General features: G+C 42.4%; 1 protein-coding gene, 1 long non-coding RNA gene and 2 pseudogenes across 9 annotated transcripts in view; 3 read left to right on the forward strand and 1 right to left on the reverse strand.

Annotated features, from left to right (window-relative positions):
• The window catches only part of TAB2 (TGF-beta activated kinase 1 (MAP3K7) binding protein 2), a 73085-nt gene extending 64599 nt beyond the window's left edge, over positions 1–8486 (forward strand). For 5 of the 8 annotated variants that reach the window (XM_016160142.2, XM_016160143.2, XM_016160141.2 and 2 more), the window contains 4 exons: positions 1429–1589; positions 1801–1894; positions 3181–3261; positions 6430–8486. In XM_016160142.2, coding sequence (XP_016015628.1) covers positions 1429–1589; positions 1801–1894; positions 3181–3261; positions 6430–6572 — 479 coding nt within the window. In that variant the 3' untranslated portion in view covers positions 6573–8486. The remainder of the gene's footprint in view (positions 1–1428; positions 1590–1800; positions 1895–3180; positions 3262–6429) is intronic. The other 3 variants (XM_016160145.2, XM_036222545.1, XM_036222540.1) reach the window with 2 other exon arrangements.
• LOC118605543 lies at positions 1148–1266 on the forward strand (annotated as a pseudogene).
• LOC118603838 lies at positions 7350–27318 on the reverse strand. The gene is made up of 2 exons (XR_004951328.1): positions 23114–27318; positions 7350–14206 (listed from the first exon to the last, which is right to left on the reverse strand). It is a non-coding gene; the product is annotated as an uncharacterized LOC118603838 (long non-coding RNA).
• LOC118605318 lies at positions 16255–16373 on the forward strand (annotated as a pseudogene).
• Positions 27319–27466: the final 148 nt, after the last annotated feature.

Below are 27466 nucleotides of genomic sequence, written 5' to 3' on the forward strand. Positions count from 1 at the left end.
GTTCCCACTTCCTGCCTCCACCTTTTTTTCTCTTATTATTCCACTCAAAAAATAAAAGCCCATGTGCTTCTCTTTTAGGAGAATAAGTAAACCCTAATGCAGAATTCTTATATTTTAGTAATAAAGGGATAAAACTCCACAAGTCAAATAGAATAAGCTAAATTATAGATGTGCAGAGGCATAGCGGGTTTTCAGCCAGGAACATGCATACCTCCAGAAATACCTCCCTATATTCTTAGAATATAAAATTAGCAGAGAGGGTACCAGGATTTTAGTGTTTATGAGAATTCGCCATCGTTTTTAAAACTTGAAACATGATACCCTTGTATATGTTTCTTCCAATAAATATGGAAAATTACAGAGGGAAAAAATCTGTGGATTATTAGTGTCAAGTTTTGGGGGGAAGAAAAATCTTTTTAAAGTTAATTCTGAAGTATTTGAACCGAACAGCATCCATAATCCTACACCCTAATTATGGTTCTAGAATACACTACCAGGTTGAATATAGAAGTAGATTGAGGTCTCTTAACTTTCAGTCCAGTATCTTAAAAAACGGCTCATCTTATCCAGGGATGGATCACAAGAATGTTTGTCAATTTTTATGCCTTACTAGGTTTTACAGGCAAGTTCATCATTCATATTACAAAATTGATTGCTTATTTTCTTTCTTGAAAAAATCTTTGAAAAGTATTTTTACAAAATGTAATCGGAATATATGTGTGTAATTTCTCTAAATGGTATATAGTTTTTACTCTGCAATTTGAATATTCACTTGGATTAAAATCAATGTTTTATTTGTCGCATACAACAAAATGGATTTAACCTAACCCACATTCCCTTCTATAAAATAGCTATAAAATGTTCCTATTAGAATAATTTATGCATGGTCCAAACATGCTAGACTTTTTGAAGTAAAAGGGCTTATCCTTTCAGAAGATCAGATATGAATTAAATAGTAGTAAGTTAATTGACTAGACTAGAGCCTTTAGAGAAGTAATGGGCTAGAAATGCTGTCTTTGGCATTAAGTGGGTTTATCTAAACCCTAAAAAATAAAAAGTTAAAGTGAGTGACATTTGTCTACCTAAACAATTAAAATAATTTTCAAGTTAAATTTTAGAAATTTTAAATATTAAAACTCACAATCTTGTCTACAGCCATGCCACCCTGAACAAGCCCGATCTCATCTGATCTTGGAAGCTAAGCAGGGTCAGGTCTGGTTAGTACTTGGATGGGAGACCATCTAGGAATACCGGGTGCTGTAGGCTTAAAAAAAAATCAAAAAACTAAAAACTAAACTCACAATCTTTTGTTTTAATGTATTTTTGAGATTCTTTGTAAATTCTTGTCACAGAAATACTATTCATTGTTTTGTTTTCCCGAGGCTGCTTAAAGGTATGGGTCCTCATATTCACTAATATGTATTACAGCTCTGTTGGTACACCAGAAGGCCCGAATGGAACGACTTCAAAGAGAACTTGAGGTTCAAAAGAAAAAGCTGGATAAACTAAAATCTGAGGTCAATGAAATGGAAAATAATCTAACTCGAAGGCGCCTGAAAAGATCGAATTCCATATCCCAGATACCTTCAGTAAGTCTTTCTCTAACTGTTGTGACCTCTGTGCTTGAACATGAGAATAGGCAGTATGTCGTAAGTATAAAAGCTTGATCTAGTTCTCTAGAAAAGTTCTTAATTCATACTTGTTTTTCTGTTCTTACCTTCCCCTGCCAAACTCTACTCTTTTTTAACTAATGACACGAGAATTCAATGTAGATCCTTCTCACGTGGAATTATCTTTCAGCTCGAAGAAATGCAGCAGTTGAGAAGTTGTAATAGACAACTCCAGATTGACATTGACTGCTTAACCAAAGAAATTGATCTTTTTCAAGCCCGAGGTAAAGTTCAGTGCGTACTCAGCTGAAATTCATTGTATAAATTTACCAACTCTTTTCCTGTGGCAAAAAACAGATTTATCAATCATAATCTTACCGTCTCAGATTTGGCTTTGGAGCCATATAGTGCTAAAGAACTATTGGGGTTTTCTGTCTTCCTCCACCACCACCACCCCCAAAAAAGTATGGTTTTGGTTGAGGAGTAATTTGATACATTTTATATCCTTCAAATCTGCTTTTTAAACATGTGTTAAGGGAAGACAAGCATTAGTATCTCCCATGTATTGTAGAAAGTATTGCAATTATGTATTAGTAGAATGTGTTACAATAATATTTATTAAGATTAAAATATATGTACTCATACACCTTTTTCGTATTTCCCTTTTTTCCTTTACTTTTCAATTATTATACTTTTAAAAACATAATTTAAAAGGTATATACACCCTAATGACATTATCTTAATTGACAAAATAGAGACAGGAATAAAAAGTGGTTTATAAAATTATTAGAACAACTTTAGTTTATTATACTTGAGCTGTTATTGACAAGCAATCATTGCTTATTGTGGTAAAAAAAAATGTTTACAATTTAATTCAGTTCCATAGACAATTAAAAGGAAATTTTATAACTTAAACCTAATTCTGAAGTTAAGGAAATAATAGAGCTATATAAAATGGAAAAGACAGGAAAGGGAAGGAAGCCAACAAAAAAGTTCTTATACTTTTGAGTATGTGCCAGAATCCATTAAATTGAAAGATAATTTATTTTATTTTATTTTAAAACGTCAGTGGACTGTTTATCTTGAAATAAGCATAGAAAAAATACAATAATTTAACTTTGGAGAGAAAAAGTTGGGCTGATCTAGAAACTATAGTCCTGAACTTGTTCCTTTTGTTTAAAATCTGAACCCTCTATATTACATCAGTGCAAGGTTTTGATACTTACTTTGGGCCAAGCTATTTAGTTGCTTAAGTCTACATTTGGTCATTTAAAATTATATTTTAAATCCTAAAATTTTTAGTTATTTTAATTTGTTTCATAGAACAGGGGTCTGGTTCTAATTATATTAGTCTTACTAGTATATGACTTCTTCCCCAATTTACCACTAAGACCTCTGTTATGAGTACTATATTATGCCTACTCAGCTGTTTTGAAATCTGAGAATAGAGGTGTAAAATAAATGAAAAGCATTTCTGTAATTATTTTTTAGAAATAAAATATTTGCTTTTTTAAAAAACAAATATTTTTTAGCTATAAACATTGATATATTTACTTTTTATATATTTCAGGACCACATTTTAATCCCAGCGCTATTCATAACTTTTATGACAATATTGGATTTGTAGGTCCCGTGCCACCAAAACCCAAAGGTTAGTGTATCCATTAAGTGTGAAAACTGTTACATTTTGAAAAGCAGGATTTTAGAAAATTTTATTTTTAGCAACCTTCCACTCTAGAAGTGCTTCAAACTTTGGCATTCTTGGATGGATTCACTAGGAAGATATTTATTTTTATTTACATGCTGGGGATTGGGGAAGATGCAAAAGTGTAATATATTTAGCTCTTTAAAAGTAGTACGAATGTCCTTAGGATTCATTATACACTCCCAGAATAGCAAGTCTCACACACACACACACAAACACACACACACCCCGCCCCCAAAAAATCATCCAGTGCAAACACTCATATTCTTTATAATTTTAGACAAATAATGAGGAAGATACCTTAGGGAAGTTTATTTTTTATGAGTATCCTGTTTAATTTATGCATAACTCTATATAATCAAATACTCAATTCCAGATGGATGATTTTTGAAAATTATCAGTCATTTTACATCATTGATTTATAATTGAGACTATATGCATTCCAAACTGGGAAATGTCAAAATGTGTGTGGGTTTTTTACTCCAAGCATTAAAAAAACATATAGAAATGGGAAGAAAGACCAACTTTTTTACTCGTTCTTTGTTTTGTTATAAGAATTTTAACATTCTCATTCGGTAGCCTGTTCTCTTCACGCTTTCATTTTTGTTTAAATATAATTTAATTATGCCTAGTTGTATCTTTTTTTTTTTTTTTAACTCAAATGTTTTTAAACATAGCTGGAATATAATGAACTGTTCTTACAGAGGAGCAGAAGTGAGATTAGGGCATTTGACAGAGTAACCAAGTAGTCAGACACTGGATGCCGTTTAGTGTTAATCGAATAAAGGAATAAAGAAAACGGTGGCATAGCCTGCCTCCGTAAAATAAGCAGAGTGGGTATTTCAGACCCTGAATGCGTTGCCTCGCTATCATTTTACTCTCTTTCAAAAACTGGGATTTTTCTTATAAAAATATTCCTGTTTTGCTTCAACATAATTTAATACTTATGTGTTGATGGTAGGAGAGAGGTGGGATATAGATAAGGTCGGTCTTGATAAGGATTTATTTTACTATTCTCTCTACTTTTGTATGTACGTTTGAAATTTTTCATGATAAAAAGGAAAAAATTCATTACTTAAAAGCTATTTTACTAAAGGTGGAAGGAAGCTTGTGTGCTGGCTATTTTTGGAGAAATAACAGGTCAATCATTTTTGCCTTAAGGCTAAAATGGAGAGTTACTAGTTTCCCTAATGGAAGTTTGTTTAGTTCTTAAAATCAGATCTCCTTCACAAGACAGTTTTTTTAAACAGCTGAAATTACAAGCCATCTTTTGCCGTGTAACTTCCTCTTTTTTCATTTATGGTGGTTTAGTTTCCAAATACCTCGAATAAAAAGATTTATAATTCTAAGTGCCAGATGAGATTGTGCAGATGTAAGAAAACCATTGGAGATTTTTCATTAAAAAGAAAAATTAAGAAGATGCCTAGATCGAAGTGTTAATATAGATTGAGTGGTCCCCCTATCTAAAAAACCTTTGTAGTTAAACAAAAAGGATGAAGTTTTACTAAAAATGTGCCAAGTGGAATGTTTTCTAACACCTGAGTGAGACTAGACTTCTGGTAAGTAGGGTGGATGCCCAAATTAAAACAAGTATTCTATAAAGAGTGTGAAATAATTTTAGATGAGAAAAAGTTAAACATTTTTTAACTGTATTGATTTTAATGTGTTTTAGGGGATATTAACTAGTATTGTCAGACCCTTGATTTTTCAAATATTTTTTCCTAGATAAGCCTTGTTTTAAAATTACTCAATTTTAACAATATTACTATATACATAATATTCTCAAGTTGCTCATGCATGTGGCAAAATTGTGATGATGCCTAAAAATTGACCAATGCCTAAAGTTGGGAATTTTGCAATAAAATGTTCTTTAAGACTAACCAGTAAATAAGGTGCTGCAAAAGAGATACAGAATACAAAAAATCACTTAATTATTTTAATTTTTTTTGTAAAAACTTCCTATATTTTCATCTATTAAATATAATAGTTTGTCTTTTAAAGTAGTAGAAAAGGTATTATTTAGTTCCCATCTAGTAGGTGGAATTTGCATATTAATATACATTGTTTTAATAGTTTGAATTATTAAATTTTAAACCTTGACAGGAGAGACCTAATAGGGCATGCTCCTTTTACTTTAAAATGTCCCAAAACTAATTTGTAGGAATACTATTCTAAATTTATAATGGGACCTGCTTCAAAAAAAATTTAATAAATGTAATTTCATTATAGATGCAACATTGGAGGAATATGACTATTCCTTGTACTTAAGATATCTCTGTTCATTCAAACACTCTAGAACATTTGGCTCTTAAAGCTGCAGTAATTTTCTTTTATAAGTAAGAAATACTAAACCAAGATGATACATGATTTATCTAAGATCACAGAGCAAATAGATTAGGAGTTAGTCACAGAGCCAGATGAAGAAGTGCATCCTCATAGCCCTCTCAATCTAGTGGACTTTCTACTGCTCCATAATAAATACGATTTAAAAATAAAATGAGAAATAAAGTGTGCTGAATTTTTTATGCTGATTTACTTCTCCAGGGTCTGTTGTTGAGGTGTAGTTGAATAAGATTATAGATATTAGTTCATCTTTTTATTTTATATATGTCATTGTTCAAGGCTTACATTTTCCACAGGTAGAGAACATTTAACAAGAATTTTCATGCCTGATAGAAAACAGATCTGTAAATATTACTTCAGTTGGAAATGAAACTCTAACTTTAACGAGACTTAAATTCACTGTCAGTACTGTATTGTAGTAGGACACCTTTTCACAGTCTTAGGTGACATTATGGGAATCTTTGCTATCAGTTACCATATGAATTGATTTCCCTTTTCTCCAGCTATAAATTGGAGAAAATGATGCTTTTTTTCCCTTTAGGGAGATAACGAGGTGATTGCATCATATCCATGTTGCTATTCCTCAGCAGAGAAGTACCTGCTTGATAGAGGTTGGTGAGGGTCAAGCATGTGTGTCAGTTTCAGCTAGATGCTTCATTTGGTTAACAAGCAAGGCTTGATGCTGCGCGGTACAAGTAGTACTTAAAACTGGCAGTAATTTATGACTTTGTGATTTTTGCTTCTAAAATAGTTCTTTTGCTTCCTTTACAGATCAAAGGCCCACCACCAAAACACCAAAGATTCAAGATACAGAAGATGACGAGGGGGCTCAGTGGAATTGTACTGCCTGTACTTTTTTGAACCATCCAGCCTTAATTCGCTGTGAACAGTGTGAGATGCCAAGGCATTTCTGAGCCAAAAGGCCCTATGTCTTCTATAAAACCACATCTGAAGTTCAAGAAACTAGTCTGTCATCAGGGGAAAAGTTTCACTGCTACATAGGATTTTGTCAGATTGAAGGTGTGACAAGACGGTGGTGTGCTAATGTTAAATGTCAGCCCACAGAGCTAATAATACCTCAGTCTAATATCACGGGCAGTTGAAATTCACCACATGAAAGGTAATCTGCTGAAAGACTTGGTTGCCCACTGCCTAGCCATGTACAGTGTTAACCAGTAGCCCGTTATGAATCATTCTCCATGTATTGATGCCTAGGTGTTCCCAGGATCTTTTTCCCCTCATGTCACTACTGAATTTTGACAGGAGGAAGGAACAGAATGACGGCTTTTTTTTTTTAAAGCTTCCGGTGAAACACTACAAACATGAAGAAACGTAACAAGGTTTAACTATTTAAAAACTGTTTGCTGCCGCATAGTGCCAATGGATGGGGGAAGAACTTCACGAATCTGTGGTACTCTTGGCCTCATCTTTGTCTTCCCTGAAAACGTCTCCACTCTGAAGCCAGCCAGCATCTAAGGTCTAAAGATGAAGAGGAAAGCAGCATGCGTTGTCTGTACAAACATGCAGTGAAATATCCCAGAGCTTTTCCTACTGTACAGATCTCTTGAGTCTGCTTTAAGTGATTTCTTTTCTCCTTTATTATTTTCTTATATTTCTATATGTATAGTGTAATAGTCTTTTGTTAACTAATTTTCTTTTTTCCTTTTAGTGATTAAGCACGATCATGTCCCTTTTTAAGCCTTACCTGAAAGAACCAATGCCTTAAAATAAAAAAGCATTAATGAAATGAAACTATGCACAAAATAACTTTCCTCTACTTATTCTGTACGTTGCCCTTACGAGTGCCGATATTCTGTGAAGACATACAGCTGCTGCACAGGGAATTGCAGAAAACATTACAAGACTTAGTCTATAGGTCACACTATATACTGACTTTAGCAGTGGGTGACACAACACAGTGTTCTGTCTTCCACAGGGAAGCTTAAAACAAAAGATATTTTTGACCCACTGACAGCAACAAGGTTAAACGCACTCCATTTGCCTGGTGTCCCGCAGAACTTTCACAGGCGATCGCTCTTGGGAAAGTACAGTCTCCAAACCAGCCACAGTACCTACAGCCCTACAGCCCTTTTTTTTTTTTTCTTTTTTTGAGAGAGAAGTTAAATGCTTTACTGTTGAGGCAGTTCCTTTCTAAACCTGACTTGGTGGCAGTATCATGTGTATTTATAAAACAAGGCTAGTCATATTTAGGACAACTGAAGAAAAGCTGGAAAAAAAGAAAAGCAAACTTGAACACTGAAGCAACCTCAAGCATCTCTTTATTTTGATGATATATTTTTATAAGGAAAATAATTATTCAGATGATCAGGAATGTATATAAATGAAATCAAGAAAAAACAGTATGCATTTAAAAAGACAAAATTATGAAATTATGTATCAGTGCTTAGAATGGGGCTAAGGGAAGTGCTGAAATATAGCAAAATATAGGAGATAATGTAAACTGTCACCCACTGTAAATGTTTGCAAATGGATATTTTTTAAATAAAATTACCACAGGTGATCTATATGAATGTCAAAGCCTTGACTTTTAGGCTTTGCATTGTGTATATGGGAAGAAGTATGACAATCCTAGTTATTTAGACAGTAGACCCAAAGCCCTTACATTTGATGCATTTTGCTTTAAAAATAGGCCTTGTTTTTCAGCTTCATCTGCAGTTCTATGTGAAGATCGATAAATCAGTTTTTACTTGTTATATTAATAAAACGTAATTTGGATATCTTGAGTTGATGGTTTTGTGATTTAGCTGGGTAAACTATCTTTGTAACAGATAAGTTATTTATAAAAATTAAAAAAACTTATATTCTAATGTGGATTTTGTGACTTGTTTTTAAAGTTGTGGAAGAGGAGATATATTACGCCCCAGCAGAACATTTGAGAGTTAATTAAAACCAGAGAAAAATTCTGTAGAGTCTTCTCATGACATCATGATATTCAACTGCATTTCTTGGATTATTTTATCAATTTCCCCAAGTTTCTTTTTACCTGATGAAAGAAAACAGTCATGTTTCAGCTGAGCAAGAAAAAAATGAATATAGCTTTATTTCCATAGTTTATTTTAGTTTTTCCTTTCTTTTTGAGTTTTTAAAGTTTACTCCATTGTTAGAAATGTGATTTCTTGGGTCAGTTAGCCTGAGTAGTCATTTAGTTAATGTTTGCTCTCTCGAATAATGTATTAGAGCCTGAGGAGGGTGGTGCTTCTCCTGAAGAGAACCTTCATATTATCAATTTTCAAAAAATTATGACTTGGTTTTTCTGAGCTTGAAATGAGCAAAATAGCACTTACTGACATCTTTATGATGTCACTGTAGAAAACCCTGCCTTGCCTTGATTGGTCTTTTAAACCTAGTGGGACACCCTTTGCCAGGGAAAATGAGGCCCGGGCATGTTGCCTGTCCGGAGACCACCTTTCAAGCACTGCACTAAAACTCAGTTACAGGTACTAAGAACCTAGATGGAAAGATGGACTTCTCTTCCTCATCACTAGTTATTTTTAGGTACTGACATTCTCAATATTTAAAGGGAAAGTGGATAATTAGCAGTTTATGTAAACTGGACTTGACTGGAAAACTTTGACATTAAAATGTTGACCAGTATCTACTATAATGTTTGATACATTATACAGAGATGCAGGTCATATTGTAATTTTTCTTTAATTTTTTATTTTTTAAATGACTAATCCGGATATATCTACAATCTAATATTAATAGATTTTATAATAGAGAATTGAAATTATGCAGAAAACTATAGTCCAAAACTGTATTGGATATTAACTTTAAACGTTTTAATCAAAGCATTTATAAATAGCATAGTTGACTGACATTTCAGTTTTCTCTGTCCTCGTTTAGTGTCAATGGGAAATGACGTGAGCAATGGTAGTTTTAAGAAGTGAACAGTGTAATATATAATATGCAGCCCGTGAGTGACTGAAGTTGGCCTTAGAAAATAATATTAAATCTGTAGTGGCACCCAAGGCTGTTCCACATTTAATGTCTGCTGCTCAGTGTTAGCATAATTCCCCATATAATATTACAAAATGCTTCTATTTCTCTATAACAAGTGACATATTTTTGGCTCCATTGTTAGAAGTCACAATTATTTTCATTTTACTTGAAGATGAAATGGCTCAGCTGCATTTTAATTTTTTTGCTTCTATCTGAAAATATAAATAGGCAACAGAGAAAAGAAAGAACTTCTAAAGAAAATTCTGTAGCTTTATATTCGTTAAATTGGATTTTTCCCCCTCAAGATATAGAAAGCTGTGTTTTTGTTTTTAAGGGAGTGTAGTTAGTCATGTAAAAATGCTTGGTAACGCATTGTCTTTGTAACTATATTTCTGTATTATCGGTTCAAAAATAGGATTGCCATGTTGTATTATAATAGTTCATTGACTTACCTAACTTAACTTGGAAAGGCTGTAAAAACTATTGCGTGTTTAACACTATGGCACCTTGTTCCCCAGATAGACCTCACAAATTTTAAGAGGACAGTTGGGGTCAATTTCGGGCATCTCCCCAAATTGACTGTACACCCCTGGAAGTGTCCCTTGCTGTCTATTTCTCTGCCTTACGAAATGAAGGTAATTATATTAATGTTAAACTCACGTTACAAGGGTGTTAAGGGGACTATTACGAACTACCTGAGCCAACCCCTTCTCTCACTAGAAACGATTATCCTAAAACAGGTCATGTTCTTCCATAAATGGGTTTTAAGGCATTTTTCTCAACAGTATTAATAAAACGGTAAGTTTACTATTTCTCTGAATTTGTCTAGAGACATCTCAGTGGGTCAGAATTTGGTATTTTAGTTAATGTGGTTGAATACCTTCGCAAAAGGTTGCTTCGCAAAGATAAAATTACGGTGACCTGAAGGTCGAGTGTGTTTATATTTCTGTTATATGTCCATCTATCTAAAGAATGTACATTTTATGATGAATCACAACAAATTATTCCTCCAGGAAAATAAACTTTCTTCAAAGGACTTACCACAATGTTTGCACAACTGCATATTTGTTTTAAGCCTAGAATTGATCCTAGATGCTAGCCTCTCTTTACAGATCTCTCTTCCTTTTTCTTTTCTAAGGGCAAGAATACATCCTTCCTCTGATCCCAGTGACGTTATGGAACCGTTCCGACTTACTGATCTGCATTCCAAAAATGTGTCTTGATCCTCATAGCACAGTGTACGCATACTGCAGTGTCTTCATCATGGAAATGCTTCCCAGAGATTAAAAAAAGAAAGGACTTTCAACTCCCACCCATGAGTCCAGTCATAAGGTCTTAGGCTTCATGTTTTTTCACACTCCGATCTAATTGGTTCTCCTGCCTCCAGCTTCTTACACCTCCTGCTACTGCAGCTAGAGTAAAGAGAAAACACAAGTTGACCCACACTCCTGTTCAGAAACCTTTACCATTTTCCCATTGCTGACTGGGCTTTCTTGTAAGATCTGTAGTCTGTTCTGTAGCTACCTCTTCAAGATGTTTTATTACTTTCCAACAAAAGACTCTTAGCTAAACTGGCCTAATCACCTCCCTTGATACATTTGCCCATTCCCATTGATATACTTTTGTCCATCCCATTTCCCCTGTCTAAATTCAACCTTCAGGGATCAGGTTAAGGGTCAGGATTATGAGATCTTTCCAAATCGCACCTTCTCGGAGCGCTTGCTGTATTTTGTGTCGAGTTGGTATTCTCTGCTACTTTGATGTCTCCATTTAAACGCTGACAGGGCAGGTGTTCGATGCAGCCCTTTGCATCCCCCGCAGTAAATAATCCTTGTGCGTAGTGAGGTCAGCAATTGTTAATGGTGGTGATTCCTGAAAGCCTTTTTTTTTTTTTTCCTTTAAACTGAAACAAGGAAGGGGGCACTATTTTTACTGAGATAACTGATCTAAAAAGAGGAAACGAAAATTGAATGCAATTTGTGTGATAACCCTCACCTCCCGGAAAGAGGTGGAAAAGCAGGCTTCTCACTAAAGGAATAATAGCAGAAAGCAGGAACTATTTGTGTATTTGTGAATCAGCCATGTGGAACCAAGACTGGGTGCTATGAAGCAAGTGTACATTCTATTACGTGAATGTAATAAGAGTCTTAATCACTACCTTTTGGTGTGTAGTAGAATGATTTCACAAACCCTGTGCCGAAGTGGCAGATTCTTTTTGTAATGGTACACACACCTAAGAACACCGATTTGCTACCCAGGCAACCAAGCTCTGCTAAGCTACTGAACGAGAAGCAATGTGTGGTTTCAGTAAATGATAATAGGTGATTGTTGTTAAGATTTCCAAGTATCCCAAATACTTGGAAATAATTATATTTAATATCAAATGGCTAAAACGGCAAAGCTTTTAAAGCTGGCCACTGTATTCCTTACTACTCACAAACTTTCTACTGTTCATGGCTATTAATGTGCTACAGTTAAGTGCACTGGCTTCGCATTACGTGGAACAAATGGCTCCCGCATTCTGAGACAAGTGAAATAAGGAATAAGAATCCACTGAAAACCATAAACCAACTGTCATTTTTTTGCCCTGAGCGTATGTGCTCTGACATCTACATTTGCTACAGGGCAGAAATCTCGAGACCTCCTTAGAGTTATATAAGGCTTTCGTTTTCATAGCACATTGACATAATCATGTGTCCACAAGTAAAAGGATTTTATGACTGTAATGAATTTTCATTGATTCTATTTTCTCAATTTTCTACAGGCATGATACTGAGGGGAAAAAAAAATTCTTTGATTCTCAATGATATTTCGTACCATTTCAGCTTTCTCTTCAGACAGAATAAACTACCTTCAGTATTTCCTCATACACTCTGTTTTCCCTCCTTTCAGGGCCAGCTTCCTCTGCCACGCTTTATGAATGACGATTGGACATAGGACCTTTGGCATCCTGATTCATTCAGAAAATGGGCTGAATGCTTGTTCTCTGGCACTGCATGTTGTGTGCTTTTGATTATGTGTTGGGGCATATTGGAGGCTTCCTACTGTGGTGACATTCATCACAGTACCCTGCCTGCACTTCCAGAGTGATTATGGGTCCCAGCTGACTAGAATTGTGCAATCCAGTCATTCCCTCTGTTTTGGTTGTGTGTGTGTTTTATTTTACTTCATGGCTATTGACTTTATGCTATTTTCATAGAATCATTTTGTCTATGTTTTTGATTATTGAAACTTTTAATTTCTCTTTTTGTTTAACGATCCATCCTAAGTTAATCCTTCTCCACATATCTGCATTGAGCGCTTTCTCAGTAGGTTTGTGTGTCACTCGCCAAGGGACTGAGCGGAATGGCAGTGGTGATTCTTAGCCTCAGGACCAACCACGATCCAGTCCTATGGTGTCAACACAACTCTACTCAGCCAGCCTTTCTCTAGACTGTTCACCTACGTGGTTAAGGCTGCATTTCCGTACCCTGATCACGAGAATGCCGAAGAAAAGTACCTCACAGGTCACTTACCTATTTCTCTCAAAGATAATCAAATTGATCTGACAAGATTTGCATCTTCAGCAGATAAATTCAATGCTATACATCTTTAAAATGTAATTAACACATGCTTATTACTAGGCACTATTCTAAATGATTGACAAATATTCTCATGTCATCCTCATAACAACCCAGAAGTAGATGATACGCTATCCTCATTTTACAGAAGAGGAATGGAGGCAAAGCAAGGTTAAGCAACTCACCCAAGGTCGCACAGCTCGTAAGACTCGGCCACAACTCCAGATGGAGCAGTCTGACTCCAGCCATGCATTTAACCACAGCAATGTTCTGCCTTCAGCCTCTCCGAGGAGGCTGCAAAGCGATTTTTATTTCTATTTATTTTTAGATGGCGAAGGTAAGTTATCAGCTTTGTCTCTAAAATCATCTTACATTTGAGGGGAAGTTTTACAATTCAAGCTTCACTATTTCCTCTTTTTGCTAGCCTTCCTAATCTTATTCCTATTGTTTGATAACAGGGGCTCTTATTTCGTCCACCATTGCATACCCTGCTCCCAGCATGGGCCTGCCATATAAGGTTGATGACCTAGTGTAACTATTTCACTGTCATTTCCCCCCAAATGCTTCTCAATATCACATTCCTCCATTAAGCCAGGCCAGGCAGTGCGTTAGAGGACATGGGAGATAAAGTCGCCCGCTCGGAGCTTGCAAAAGGGAAATAAGTATGTGAGTACAGTCAGTCTCCACTACTTTTGGAATCTGTAGTTTGTGGATTTGCCTACTCACCGTAGTCACTCGTGGACTTGCACAGAAGGGTGCAAAGGTCGAGTCTCCTGACATTCCTGTTCCCAGCCGAGCGGACCGGACCGGCGGACGGCGCTCCGCCTTCCTGTCCCAGCTCTCCTGCCGTCAACAGTGTCCTTTCTTGCAGTCTGTTCAGCACCACGGTTTTGCATTTTTGTGCTGGTGAGTTTGCTGTTTAAAACGATCCCCAGAGCTCCGAGGTGCTGTCTAGTGTTCTTAAGTCTAGAAGCCCGTGATGTGCTCGGTCAGCTTCATTCAGGCGTGAGTCCTAGCGTTGCTGCCTGCGAGTTCAACGTTAGTGAAAACTCCGCATTAAATAAGGTGTCTTTAAACAGAAACATGTATACAATAAGGTTATATATTGACTGCTTGATGAAAATGTGGTGACCAGAGGCTCGTGGGAACCTAAACCTGTATTTCCCTGGGAGCAATGGTTTCAGTGTTCGTTAATTCAGTGTTCGTGGAGACTTTATAGACATAACTGCTATAAAAATGAGAACCAACTGTAATTACGACGTAGGGCAAGTACTGTAGAAAGAGTACCAAGTTCAGTGAAGGGGGAGATGCCTTCTAATGGTAGAGTCAGGGACAATTTATGAAAGGGAGGCATTTGAGACGAGACTCAAATGGCAGGGGAAAATCTGAGAGAGGTGGGAAGAGAGTCCCAATGCAGAAAACGGAGTGAGCCGCGATGCAGCCCGGAAACCACAGAGGCCCCGCAGAGATCCGAAGGTAACCAAGCGTGGCTAAAAGGTGAGTCCAGGTGGGAAGATGAGCAAGAAAGGTAATTCGAACCATTCCGTGGGGGGATAACTAAGACTGCACTTAATTCGATAGGCGAAAATGAGCCGTGAAAATGATTCAGGAAATTCGCTCAAGAGAAATGAAGAATGTTAAGTCTACATAAAGATTTGAACATGACTGTTGAAAGCAGCTGCATTCATGGTAGCCGAAAACTGGAAACAACCCAAATGTCCATCAATAGGTGAAGGGGTAAGTCGATTGTGGTCTGTCTGTACATTGGGATGCTGCTCAGCATTTTAAAGCAAGAAACACTGACAGCGATATGGATGAATCTCAGGTACATTAGGCTCAGTGAAAGAAACCAGACACGGGAGTAAGTAATTTTGCATGATTTCATTTATATGAAATTATAGAAAAGGCAAAACTAATCTATGGTGACAGAAAGCAGGGAGCAGCGGGATAGGATTCACTAAAAAGGGCACAAGGGAACTTCGGGGTAACGGATCTGTTCTGCATCTCGACTGCGGCAAGATTACATGGGCGTGTCCATTTGTCAAAACTCATTTAAAAATGGGTGTATCTTGCTTAAAGAGGATGCGATTTCTGAGTGTACTTTATTGTATATAAGTTAAAATAATAAATCTGTTTTAAAAGAAGCTTTAGGGGAGGAAACATCTGATATGTTTCAATACTTCTCCCCAGGCTGATGAACAAGCATCCACGAGAAAGACAAATAAGGAGAAAAGCAGAAATAAATAGTTACCAACTAGGTGCTCCCTTACCAATTATCGGGAATAAGGTAAAACCTTGTTATATCTAAAGCTCAAGACTCACAGACATCATCCCATTTGAGAACTTCCATTATCTGTACTGTTGCTAACTTGTGTTTTATTTAGGATTTCATATTAGTGGTGTATATACCAATTCCTCTATAATACATCACCACCGCATATCTGGTTGATATCCTTCTCAAACCATAACCCTACCGAATCAGTGTCAAGATGACTTGTAGGGGGTCATCCTGTGTTAGGAGCATTGCGTTGACGCCTTTTTCTTCTAGGGAGCAAAGTGTGAAATCTGCACACATCGGCACACTGCGGAGTGGCCGGGTGGACTGTCCACACGTATGGCAAGACCAGCAGCAACCCAGGACTTCGGTTCCTCCCGTCCTTCCGAAGGACCATTCTCTCTTAGGGCGGGAGGAGCTGCGCTGTCCTGGTGGTGCCCACGCTGCCGGGCAGCCCCGCTCCGATGATGTTTCACATGGGGTCACCGCGTCAGCAATGGACACCCGGTGGCCGCAGCCACTGGCCTTCTGGGGGCCCGAAGCAACCGCACAAACAGGTGTTCTCGGGGGAGCTGCCAATCTTTAGTTTTCCCAGTTTTGAGTGCCTTTGCATTAAAATATACGTTTAAGTCTAGTAATTCCCTTGCATATGAAATTGATATCTCTGGTCATATTCACGGTAGAGCATCCTGTGCTGGCTGACAAATCCCAAGAATGGTCAGATGTTCCCAGTTTCTACAGTTAAACCTTCATTTGGAAATTGCATTTCTTTTTGGTTCATTCAAAAAACACAGTCCTGTCTACAGCCATGCCATCCTAAACAAGCCGGATCCCATCTGATCTCAAAAGCTAAGCATGGTAGGCCCTGGTTAGTACTTAGATGGGAGACCACCTAGAAAGACCAGGTGCTATGGGCATAAAAAATAAAAAAATAAGGGATTGTAAACTGACACAGTTTTTGCAATCGGTGAGGTCAACCAAGGGTTGCCTCGCCTAAAAAAACAAACAAACAAACAAAAAAACGCAGTCTTGTGTGCCAATCACTCTTCTGGACTCCAGAGATAACAATGGTGACTAAGACCCAATGTTACCTCGTGCTCTCTGTCCCCTGGGCCCTCTCATGGCCCTGGACAGACCCTCATGCCATCTACCTTGTCACACCCCATCTCTATACACAGCCCAACGGCTTCAAGAGTGGTCTTGCTATACCATGTCTTGTTTCAGATTCTCTCTTCAGTGGCATCTGCTCAAATTCAGAAGGATAAATTTCTAAATGTGAGCAAACATTACCTTTACTGAAAAACTATAAACTTTAATGCTTTTCTGACTTCTGCTTTTGTGATACAGTAAAGAACCTTGTTAGTTCAAGGCTGCTGCTAAATGCTCAAAAAAAATTAGCTTTCAATCCCTTCGGAACTGGTTTGAGTTATGAAATGCTCCCTCGAGGCTGCCAGTGTTGGCTCTAGATTCTTCGCCGGGGGCATGTGACACTTGTGGTACCCTTGGCGTCATCTAATTTTCTTTCCTTTAAATTGGATGGATTCCTCAATCTGACATAATTTTTTTTTTGTCTCTTTCCCGCCGTCTTTCTTTAAATGTTCTCTTTAATAAGGAAGAGAGAGCAGAAGGTATCCCAAAGAGAAGATTCCTTTCTACCTTCAACGCCGCATTGGGGAAGGAAATGGCACAAGTGGTTTCTTTCCTTGGGGCTCCTCTTTCTAGCTTTCTAAAGCGCATCAGGAGACCGTCTTTCATCGGCTGAGCCCTGCAGGGCTCCCCTCCTCACTGCTGAATCAGCAGAATGGAAGTCAAGCACAAGAAAAGCACGAATGCACACAGAGGCATAATTACAAGGAACGTTTTTAAGTTGAAAACGTTGCTCACCCGGAAAAAAAAAAAACTTTATGGAGAAAAGTTTAAGCTGTTTTCAGTTTTCTCATCAGAAATATTTCCTTACAGAGTTGATATTTCCACAGTTAAAAGGAAGATCAAAGCAGAAGATCAAAGCTCAGGTTCATTCCAAAAGGCAGCAGGCTTCACAGCACCTGATATCCATCACAGGAAACGAATGGAGGAAGCAGTGGCCACTGGGGGACCTGGGCCCGAGGGGCCAGTCAACACCCAGGCCCCCAGCACTGTCCCCTCGCAAGTCCATCCCACAAGGGACTGAAAATCCACGTGAAGCTGTCACCTCTACTGCATGAGAATGAACACTTTTCTACAACAGGGCTCGACCGACCCACGTTAGGTGAGAGGGCATTTAAACTCTAATGAGGCCATCCCTGCCCCTCCTCACAAAAGGAGCAGCAGGCGAGCCCAGCGGCATGACTTCTGTGCCACAAACGCCAAGCCTCCAACTCGTCCCAATCCATACCGAGACTTCCCATCATCTGTAGAGCAAAAACAAGAAAAATGAGAACAATGTGCTGACATTGCAAACAGCACGTTTTAAAGGCCGCTTTTTACTCTAATATTTTAAACTTCTTTATAGACTGCCACCTCCTCGAGAAATGACCCAACTGTGGGGCTTTAAAATCCGAAGAGCAAACGTTGGTTCACAGCCTCCGAGAAGCAGACACCGAGGCTTAGGGCCGTCCGTGCGAGCTGGGGAAGGGGCGCTGCTGGGGACATGAGGTCCGGGCCACCTACCCACATGCTTACCGGTGCCCTCCGACCCTGCTTGCGCTTCGCTTCATCTCGGATGTGTCATTTCCATCTTAAAACGGACAAATGGTGGGTCCGTGCCACGGAACGAGCGGACGGTCTGACGGAACCCGGCTCCCGGGGGACGGCTCTGGCCGCGTGGTCCGCAGATGGGCCCCGCGCCTTCGCCGGCAGGTGGGTGCGGGCCACTGGGCGGCGTCGCCAGATCCCGCTCACTCGTCCTCCTGTCCCGTTTCTGAGCTGCTTCTCCCACGTTCTCGCCAGAGAGGCACTGGCGAATCGCACTTCGCTGCGGGGTCGGTTTGCACTTTCCCGTTTGCCAGTGAGGCCTGGCGGCTTTTCCCTTGCGCGCGGGCTGCCGCGTTTCGCTCCTGTGTGAACTGCCTGCTCGGGACTGTCGTCCCCGCCGCGGCCTTTGGCCCCCTCCGGTGCATTCTCCACACCTGCCGCCGAAGCGAGCTCCTGGAGAAAGCGGCTCTGGCCGGGCACAGCCTCGCTCGATCCCCCGCGGGCCGCTCGCAGCCCCGCATCCATGACCGGGCCTCGGCCCCGCGCCTCTCTGCCATCGCCGCCCGCGCGTCAGGCCACGCGCGCTCCGCCTCTCCGGACTCCGGACTCCAGGCCGCCTGGACTTTTGTTAGCTCCTCACATGCCGGGCTCTTTCCCGTTGCAGGGTCTCCGAGTCACCGAGTCACTGTCACCTCTGCTCGGGCCCCGCGCCCACCCTCTAGGCTGCTGACACTCTCCCATCTGGGGACAGTAAGGCATCTCAGGGACCCTTGGCCAGAGAGGCCTCGAGCCTGCTGGGTCAGCGCAGCAGGCTCCCCGCTCAGGGCCCTCACGGCCCCCCTCGAGTCTCAGCCCCCCCCCCCCCACCGCCTGTCTTGTTGGCTGAGTACAGAGCCCCGCACAGTCTGATAATGAATGACAGTTGAGGAAGAAACTGAGGCTCGGCGCATATAAGTGACCTGCATAAGGCCACACGGCCACCTTATTGCTATTTCACAGCTACTTAGGACTGAATGAAGGGTCCTGACCCTTCTGTGAAGAGTGTCCTGGGCGGGGTGAGGAGCAGGCCCCCCACACGCGCCTCATCCGCAGCAAAGCCGCGTTGTAACTGCTTCATGTAGTGGCGTTCTGGAGTAAGATCTTGTTTGGAAAAGAGTTCAGCTGTAAAAATTTTTTTGAAAAGCGCCACTTTGGGCCACAATTGGCCGCCAGTTCTCTCCCTGTTCACTACAAACTTCTAACCGCTTCCAGAGGGGCAGGGTTCCCCAGAGTGGGTTGGGGGTTCTGATGTCCCACGCCTGCCTGCCAAGCGGACCTGGAGTGGAGGCCAGGCAGGGGGAGCTCAGGGAAGCCTCCTGTCCCTGCGACTGCCCCTTGCTCCCAAGCAGAGCGCAGGCGGGTCAGGAGTGAGTAAGTGGGGCGCGTACGCCCACCTGACGCCCACCTGACGACAGGAAGAACAGGGAGGACGGACAATCAGGGAGGGGGTTTATTAGCGAACGCACCATCCCTACGTAGCGAGCGAAGAGGCCGGCGTTTTTTGCTGCTCTTGCTAAGTGCTCCGTGCAGCGCGGGCAGGGCGCCTGCACGTTGCCCACGTTACCGTTACATCCTTGCAACCAATCGTAAAGTCGGTTTCAACACTGCAAACTACGGCAGACGGGGATCAAACGCCGTGCTCAAAACCCTGTCCCTTCTCGGACACCACAACTACCTCCACAGCTTTCTCTGGATCTAGAACATTCCTTCGAGAAGTCATCCAGCCAATGCTATATTTCGCTTCTTTGGAAGCTCATCTTTCTTGCTCAGGTAGAATCAATTTATGAAATACTCAGAATATGGAGACGTGGTTGCAGTTAACATCATTACAAAACCACCCACAGACCAAGGCGCAGGGTTGAGGAGGACCCCAAGAGCTGAGATCTCCCCGATGTCACCCGCGCACACGGTGTCCTCGTGCTAGCTCTCCCCACTCCCACCTCCCCTCATGAAACTGATGCCGCGCCCACCCCATGGCCCTGGCCCTGGCCTGATAACGGTGGGTAAGAGCTGGGAGGAAAAGAAATCGCGTCTAAATAGATCAAGGCTCTGAGCTGTCGTGCGAATTAAAAATACGGGTAATGGTGACACTTGCGCCAAAGCCGCCTGCGGTTCCCCTGCCAGATGATGTCATGCATGTCCATCCTTGCTGGATAACCAAGGCCTTTCTCAGAATGTAAGTAAATCTCATATACACTCCTCGGCGTCACAATAGCAAAACATGAATTGTGATGCCTCGTTATTAAACTGGACCCGGAGGGCCTAAAAACATGTACCTTTGCTGACCTGCTCAGTTTTTTCCCCCAGCTTTATTGAGATGTATTATCACATTGTGTAAGTTCCAGGCGTACGATGTGCTTAGTCAATACATGTGTATATTGCAAAATGCTTACCACAATAGGGTAGGTTAACACCTCTGTCGCCTCACATATTTACTTTTTGCGTGTGTGTGTGTGTGTGTGTGTGTGTGCGTGTAGTGACAACATTTAAGATTTGCTCAAGTATACAAGACAGTATTGTAAATTATTGTCATGAGATCCCCAGAACTCGTCCATCTTCTAACCAGAAGTTTGCGCCCTTTGGCCAACATCTCCCCGTTTTCCCCAACCCCATCCCTGGCAACCACCATTCCACTCTGAGTTTGGCTTTCTTAGGGTCCACGTGTGTGACCTCATGGTATTCGTCTTTCTTTGACTAACATTTCTTACTCAGACCTGCTCCATTTTGAGTCGCCTGGCTCCGTGCTGGCCAGAAAGAGCGTCCTCTCTCTGCCTGCCGTGGACCGCCTCCTGGGAGACCTGTGAGAGCTGCTAAAATCGGCCCTTCTCTGAGAGTCAACCATCCTTGGAGCTGACGGTGGAGGTGGGAAGGGGGATTCACTGTGACAGCCATAGATATGCCCCCTCAGACCTCTCTCCGGTGGGAAACACAGCTGACTGACAGCCCCAGCCACTCCCCGCTGGGTGCACCACTGTTTGTGCTGAAGCTGCCCCCAGTCAATGACAGCATGGCGGGGGAGCTCATTCAGATCCCCCCTGAGAGACGCAGGTCTCCTCTGTTCGAAGACTTTCCTTCAAAGACTCCCATGGGCCTGGTGGAAACTTTCTTAGCATGATCTGTGGTCTGAGTCTCTCCCTACTCAGCCCTTTTTCCTGCGCTCGCTTGTACTCTCTCTCTCTGTCTCTCTCTCTCTCTGTCTCTCTCTCTCTCTCTCTCTCTCTCTCTCTCTCTCTCTCACACACACACACACACACACACACACACAGAGGGAGAGATCCACGTCTCCTGCTTCTTCCTTCTTTACACTTCACATCATTTTCCCCAGTGCGTTTCTCTCACGTCTAATCTGTCTTAGTATTTACGTCACAGAGGACCTGAACCAGCACAAATGGTGCCAGGAGAAGTCCAAGGAAATAAGGTGGGATTAAGGACCCAAAGTGAAATGTAAAACTTTAAATTTTCAGAAGAAAATATAGTAGACTATCTTTGTGACTTTCAGAAAGGGAAACAGTTCTTATAAGATATGAAAAACACAAACTGTTAAGAAATTGTTGATTATTTGACTACATAAAATTGTATAACTTCTGTTCAACAGAAGTCCCTAGAGTTTAAATAAACCACTAACTGGAAGAAGATATTCCCAAAGCATGTAACTGAAGAAGAATTATCATCCAGTATATATAAAGGACTGCTACAAATCAGTAGGAAAAAGCACATTAGAAGCTGAGCAAAGGATGTGAATAGACAATTTACAGAAGAGGAAACTCAGAAAGCCAATAAACACCAAAAGATGGAAATTAGGAAAATGCAATTCAAAACAATAACATAATTACACAGGTCAGATTGTCAAGGGAAAAAAAATTAAAGAAAAAGACAAGGGAAATATGCCAATTATGCAGCCAAAGAAGAAATCTACACACCACGGGTAAAATGTGAGAATTGAAATACATATGCTCATGGCCTTCGAAATTCCACTCTTAGGTGGAGAGAGGAATTCTCTTGCACAAGGAGACCCGGGTAAGGATGGTCACTGCGCAGAGAGTAGGTTAGCAGTTGCCTGGGCTGGCCTGGTCACCGGGACCTCACTGGAGTCATGGGAACAGTTGAAACCCAGTTGTGGTGATTGCTGCACGACGTGGTAAAGTTACTAAAAACCATTGAATCGGATACTTAAAATAGGTAAACCATATAGTATGTAAGGTATACATAAATAAAGTTGTTGGGAAAATGTCATTGCAGCGTTGCTGTAGAGATTTAAATTGACTGCAATACAGTGATTCAAATAAATAACCAGAGCTACTATATCCACCTCCAAATATGAATAAACGTCCAAAATGAAAAATAATGGCTGAGGTAGTAAAAACTACTTGCAAGTAATACATATAATGTAAACAAGAACATTTACATTAAGTTTGAAAATGTACAGAATGATGCTATATGTTTGAGTACATACATATAAGTATAGTGACAGTATACAAATGCACCTAGGAATGATAAACATCAAACTCAAGAGAGTGATTGTCTTGGAGAACAAGGAATGGACATAAGCTGTTATCTCAATGTTTCATTTCTTTAAAAAACACAGAAGCAAACATGGCAATTTGTTAAAATCCAATTCAAGTGTCTGTTGCCATATTCTCTATAATTTTCTGTACATTTAAAAATACAACATAAAAACATTTTTACAGCTTTTCCATCTCCCATCACAGAGAGCTGTAATTGCCAGAGTGCAAGCTTAGGTGAGTTTTACCTACATTTTATAATAATCTTCAACTGTTTACTGGTTACTGGCCTCAGGCTGGGCACTGCTAGGCTTTTGGGAACCCCGCGATGATACAGAAACCAAGCAAGAGCAGATGAACTTGGAGCGTGGTCAGGGCATGGTGCCCAGGTGGATCCATGTTGTGTCCAACAGTGACACCTAATGGTCGGTGTTGGTACTTACGTGAGCTCCGGGGTCTGACGGGCTGGGAAGGGGCGCAGAGCACTGTCTATTGCGGCTGGTTCTTCCCGCGGCTCTTAGAGAAAGAAAACGAAAGATTCCGCACTGGACTGGATGACAGTGGTCCGTCTCCCTTCTCAGTTAGCCAAAGCAGATGAACGCCCCCAGAAGACCCAACTGGTTCACGGAATTCCAGGAGTTAAAGAGTCGAGCTTTGCGTCCTGACCTCTGCCAGCATCCTCGAGAAGACCAAGGCACCGTCTAAAGCCCTTTAAAAAACAATGCCTCACATCCATAGTTAAAGTGATATTTCAGGGGAAGAAATATTTCTGTAGTTGGGTAGAAAAGACCGCATGCGGTGGGAACAGGGACTTTTTTTCCATTCCAACGCCAGTTGGTTAGTGATGCTACAGAAATGTGTGGGGAGTTTTTCAAAATCATAGAATGCCAGGGCCACACAAGACCTTAGAGTTCATATTACTCATTCCCCACAGGCATTTGGTATCTTGAAATATCTGAGAAAGTACATGCGACCAAGAACAAAATGGAGCTGATAATGCTAATATTGCTAGCACAACACACAGGACAAGTGAAATGAGTGTGCGTACCCCAAGCCGGTGACACACCATGAGGTCATCGGGCCTTTCTCCTCCCATGGCCATTTGTAAATTCTCTGAGTCTGCACAATAACAAGCCACTAACAAACTGGCTGCTTCTTTGCTTCGACGTGAAAATCATCACTGGCCTGAGTCTTTTGATATTATTGAAAATCAGCATCTTTGTTGGAAGGTCGTTAAGTGAGCAGTGCAGGGAGAGAGTTAAGTTCATCCGTGTAGTAGGGTTTTCCAGAGAAACAGAATCAGTGAGAGGAGGGAGCAGGGAGTTTACACAAAATCGGCTGTGATGAGTACAGGGCAGGAAGCCCCAAGATCTGCAAGGTGAGTCAGCAAGCTGGAGACCCAGGAGAGGTGATGGTTTAGTTTCTGTCTGAAGGCTGGCAGGCCTGACACCCAGGAAGAGCCAGTGTTTCAGTTTGAAGGCTGTCAGACAGGAAAAACTCTAACTGAGAGAGTCGGCTTTTTGGTCTATGCATACCTTCAACTGATTAGGTCCAGCCCACCCACGCTGGGGAGGGCATTCTGCTTTACTCAGTCCACATGTTAATCGTCCAGAAACATCCCACAGACACACCCAGAACAGCAATAATAATAATATCTGTGTACCCTGAGGCCCGGTCAAGTTGACACAAAATTAGCCATCACAATTAACCTCCTGGAGAGTAAGGGTAGGAGCTGAGGGAGGCTAGTGCCCTCTGTGCTGTGGCCCTTTCCCCAAGTTTTAGAGCGGCCACACTGCCCTGTCCAAGGGCCTGGTTCCCTGCAGTCCAGCTTCTTGTCATTTTCTGTTGCTGGTCGCGGGGCTCACAGCAAGACCCTCTTCACCACTTCTCTGGAAGTTTCAGTCACTGGATATTGGTGTGGGAGGAGGATGAAAGCCGGTCCTTATAGACTTTCAGGAGTCGTTCAGCCTGGCCACTTGCCTTCAGGGATTTCTGAGGAACTGTGGTGACTAGCTGTCCGGTTTGCCCAGGACCGAAGTGTTTCCTAAGAATGTGGGATTTTTCGATGATAAATTTGGGACAGTTCTGGACAACCTGGATGATCATCACCCAAAAATCCCTGCCCTGCTCGAGGGGCTTCAGGAGACTCCAGTTTCTTTGCCTCCTTCAATTTAAATACTGAGTTAGCCCTGGACCCACAAATGTCCGATGGTCTCGTAGCGGGATGACTCTGAGGCCAGGGTCAGCTGCCACTTTGCATCCCAGAGGTTCTCTCAGTGGTGCAATAATGACGGATGTTTGGCAGCTGCTTTGGGTCACTGCTTCTGCAGCTCTTGATGTGGTAACAACACTGGAGTGGGGCATAAATCCCCAGCTGGGCCAAGAACAGCCAAACCCTGCCCAGGACCCACGGCCACACTCACAGCGCCCCGCAAAGCGCCCTCTCCTGGGCGAGCCCAGGCTGTGCACTCCGCTCCCAGACAGCCGGCGGCCACTTACTTACTCACCTGAGAAAGCTGGGCAGCGTCGGTCCCCTCCTGGAGCGGCACGCTGGCTCCGCTCTCGTCTCTCACTCACGGTGCAGCTTTAACGCGAGCCCTGAAATGCTAGAACCTGCTAGAACCGGGTCGGGCCCGGAAGCTGGGGGTTCCCAGCGCGTGGTCCTCGGGCCGCGGGGAGATGCAGAAAGATTCGGGGCGTGACACAGACCGGCTTTCTTTCTCTTTCTCGTTGCTTTTATAACAGCGTCACTGAGATATAATTCACATTCTCCACAGTTCACCCGTTGACTGTTTAACAGTTTTTAGCACATTCACAGAGGTGTACAACCAACGACATGACCGAATGTAGGACATTTTCATCACTCCAAAAAGCAACCTCCTACCCTTTAGCTATCACCCCCTTTCTTCTCTCAACAACCCACTGCCCCGGACCCAGGAAACCGCTGATCTACTTTCTGTCTCTATAGAAAGAGCTTTAGCTACATGTTTATTTTAATGTGTGCTGGGGGAAATGGAGCTAACATAGCAGCCCGGGGCTTCACCGGCACTACTGCTTAGCAAATGCTACGTAAAAATGGGGACGTATCAAATCAGTTAGGAGAGAGGCCAAGTACACACTAGCACTGGTGGCCTGCCACGCGGCCAGGACGGGGAAGGGGGTCATTTCCTCGTCTGTTCTCGCCTTCCTGCCGTCCGTCCCTGTGTCCCCTCCCCGCCCTCCCATTTTTCGGTTGTTCCTGGAACACGTACTCGGAAGGCTGCCTGTGGTCTCCCCTCTTCGTCTCTCCCCCAAAACTCTTCCAGGGGACCGTGGGAGCTGGGAGTAACATGGGAGGGGCTGCCATCCTCCGAGGTTTCCCCGCCGGCTATCCATGACGGGGCAGAGAAGAAGGCCCTGGATGACAGAGCGGGGCCTGGATGGGGTCCGTGCCAGCCTGACTCATGTCGTCCTCTGTGAGAGGATCCGCCTCAAAGCTGGAGGGGCTGGGAGCAGCCGGGACAAGCTGCCGGGCTCCAAGAGGAGCCAGGGCCCTGTGGTCTCTCCACAGACCTTTCCCCCACCTGCCCCTGAAGCTGAGATGGACCCACCCCACATAGAGTGTCACACTTCATTGGGATGAACAGGGCAGGGGCACCTCCTGCTGGGCTTGGTACAGTTCAGGGAGGTGACAGGGAGAAGCCGGGGCCCAACTCACAAGACTCACAGCGAAAGCCAGTCCGCGTCAAACCCTCCAGCGTTAGTTCTTCCATTTTCTGTGCAGGTTTCTTTTTTTTTCTAAAGAGCTTTACTAAGGTGTAATTGACATACTATAAACTGCACATATTTAAAAGCGTATGACACCTGTATACACCCGTGAAGCCACCACTGCAGTCAGGACAATGGCGTGTTCATCACCCCAAGTTTCCTCATGCCCCTCGGTAACCCCCGTCCTGCGCCTCCCCACTTCCTTATCTCCAGGCAAACTTCCATCTGCTTTCCGGCACTAGGGATTAGTTTACATCTTCTAGGGTTTTATATAAATGGAATCAAACAGTATGTGTTCTTGGCTGACTGGCTTCTTGCACTCAGCATCGCATTTTGAGATTCATTCATGTTGCATGCAACAGTAGCCCATTCCTGCACACTGCAGGCCCTGGCCGAGTCACACACTCTGCGAAGACTGGCCCATCGGAGTCAATAATAATTCACTGGGCTCTGCCTCAGCCGCACCCCCAGCAGCGGAGGAGCAGGAGCCCGCGGGAAGACGCGAAGACGCTGGGCTGCGGGCGGCAGAGTCAGTGAGACAGGCCGCTCTGGGCAGCCTCCCTGGGGGCTTCTTAAAAGGGTTACAAGCCAGAGGATATGAGTGACGTGGTGCAGGGCGTCCAAAGGATAACCGCCGCCCCGTATAAAATATGAGGCTGAGCCCCAACCAGGGTGTGAGCCCTGAGGCCAGGGGCAGGGAGGTCAGGTCCTAGGGCAAAAGAATAGGGGGGGAAAAGCGTCTTGGCCCTGCGGCTCCTAAATCACTCTGGGAAAACGAGCACAGGGACGACCTCCCCAGGGTCAGGCAGAGCTTCGCCAACGAACCGAAAGGCAGCAGAGCCATAAATCAACTGCGTTTGCCCCGAACGGATCATGGAGAGTTATTCTGAACATGACTTGACAAAAAAAAAAAAAAAAAAAAAAAAATCCCTGGAGCTGAATTAACTTAAGAACATAAACAGAGAATGGGGGGATTTCATGTCTTTCCTTTCCTGAGCCATGAAGCCGTGAGGCCGCCGGGCCCGGCTCTCCCCAGGGCCGGCTGCCTC

The sequence above is a fragment of the Rousettus aegyptiacus genome, unplaced genomic scaffold (assembly GCF_014176215.1).
Source record: "Rousettus aegyptiacus isolate mRouAeg1 unplaced genomic scaffold, mRouAeg1.p scaffold_m13_p_1, whole genome shotgun sequence".
Lineage (NCBI taxonomy): Eukaryota > Metazoa > Chordata > Mammalia > Chiroptera > Pteropodidae > Rousettus > Rousettus aegyptiacus.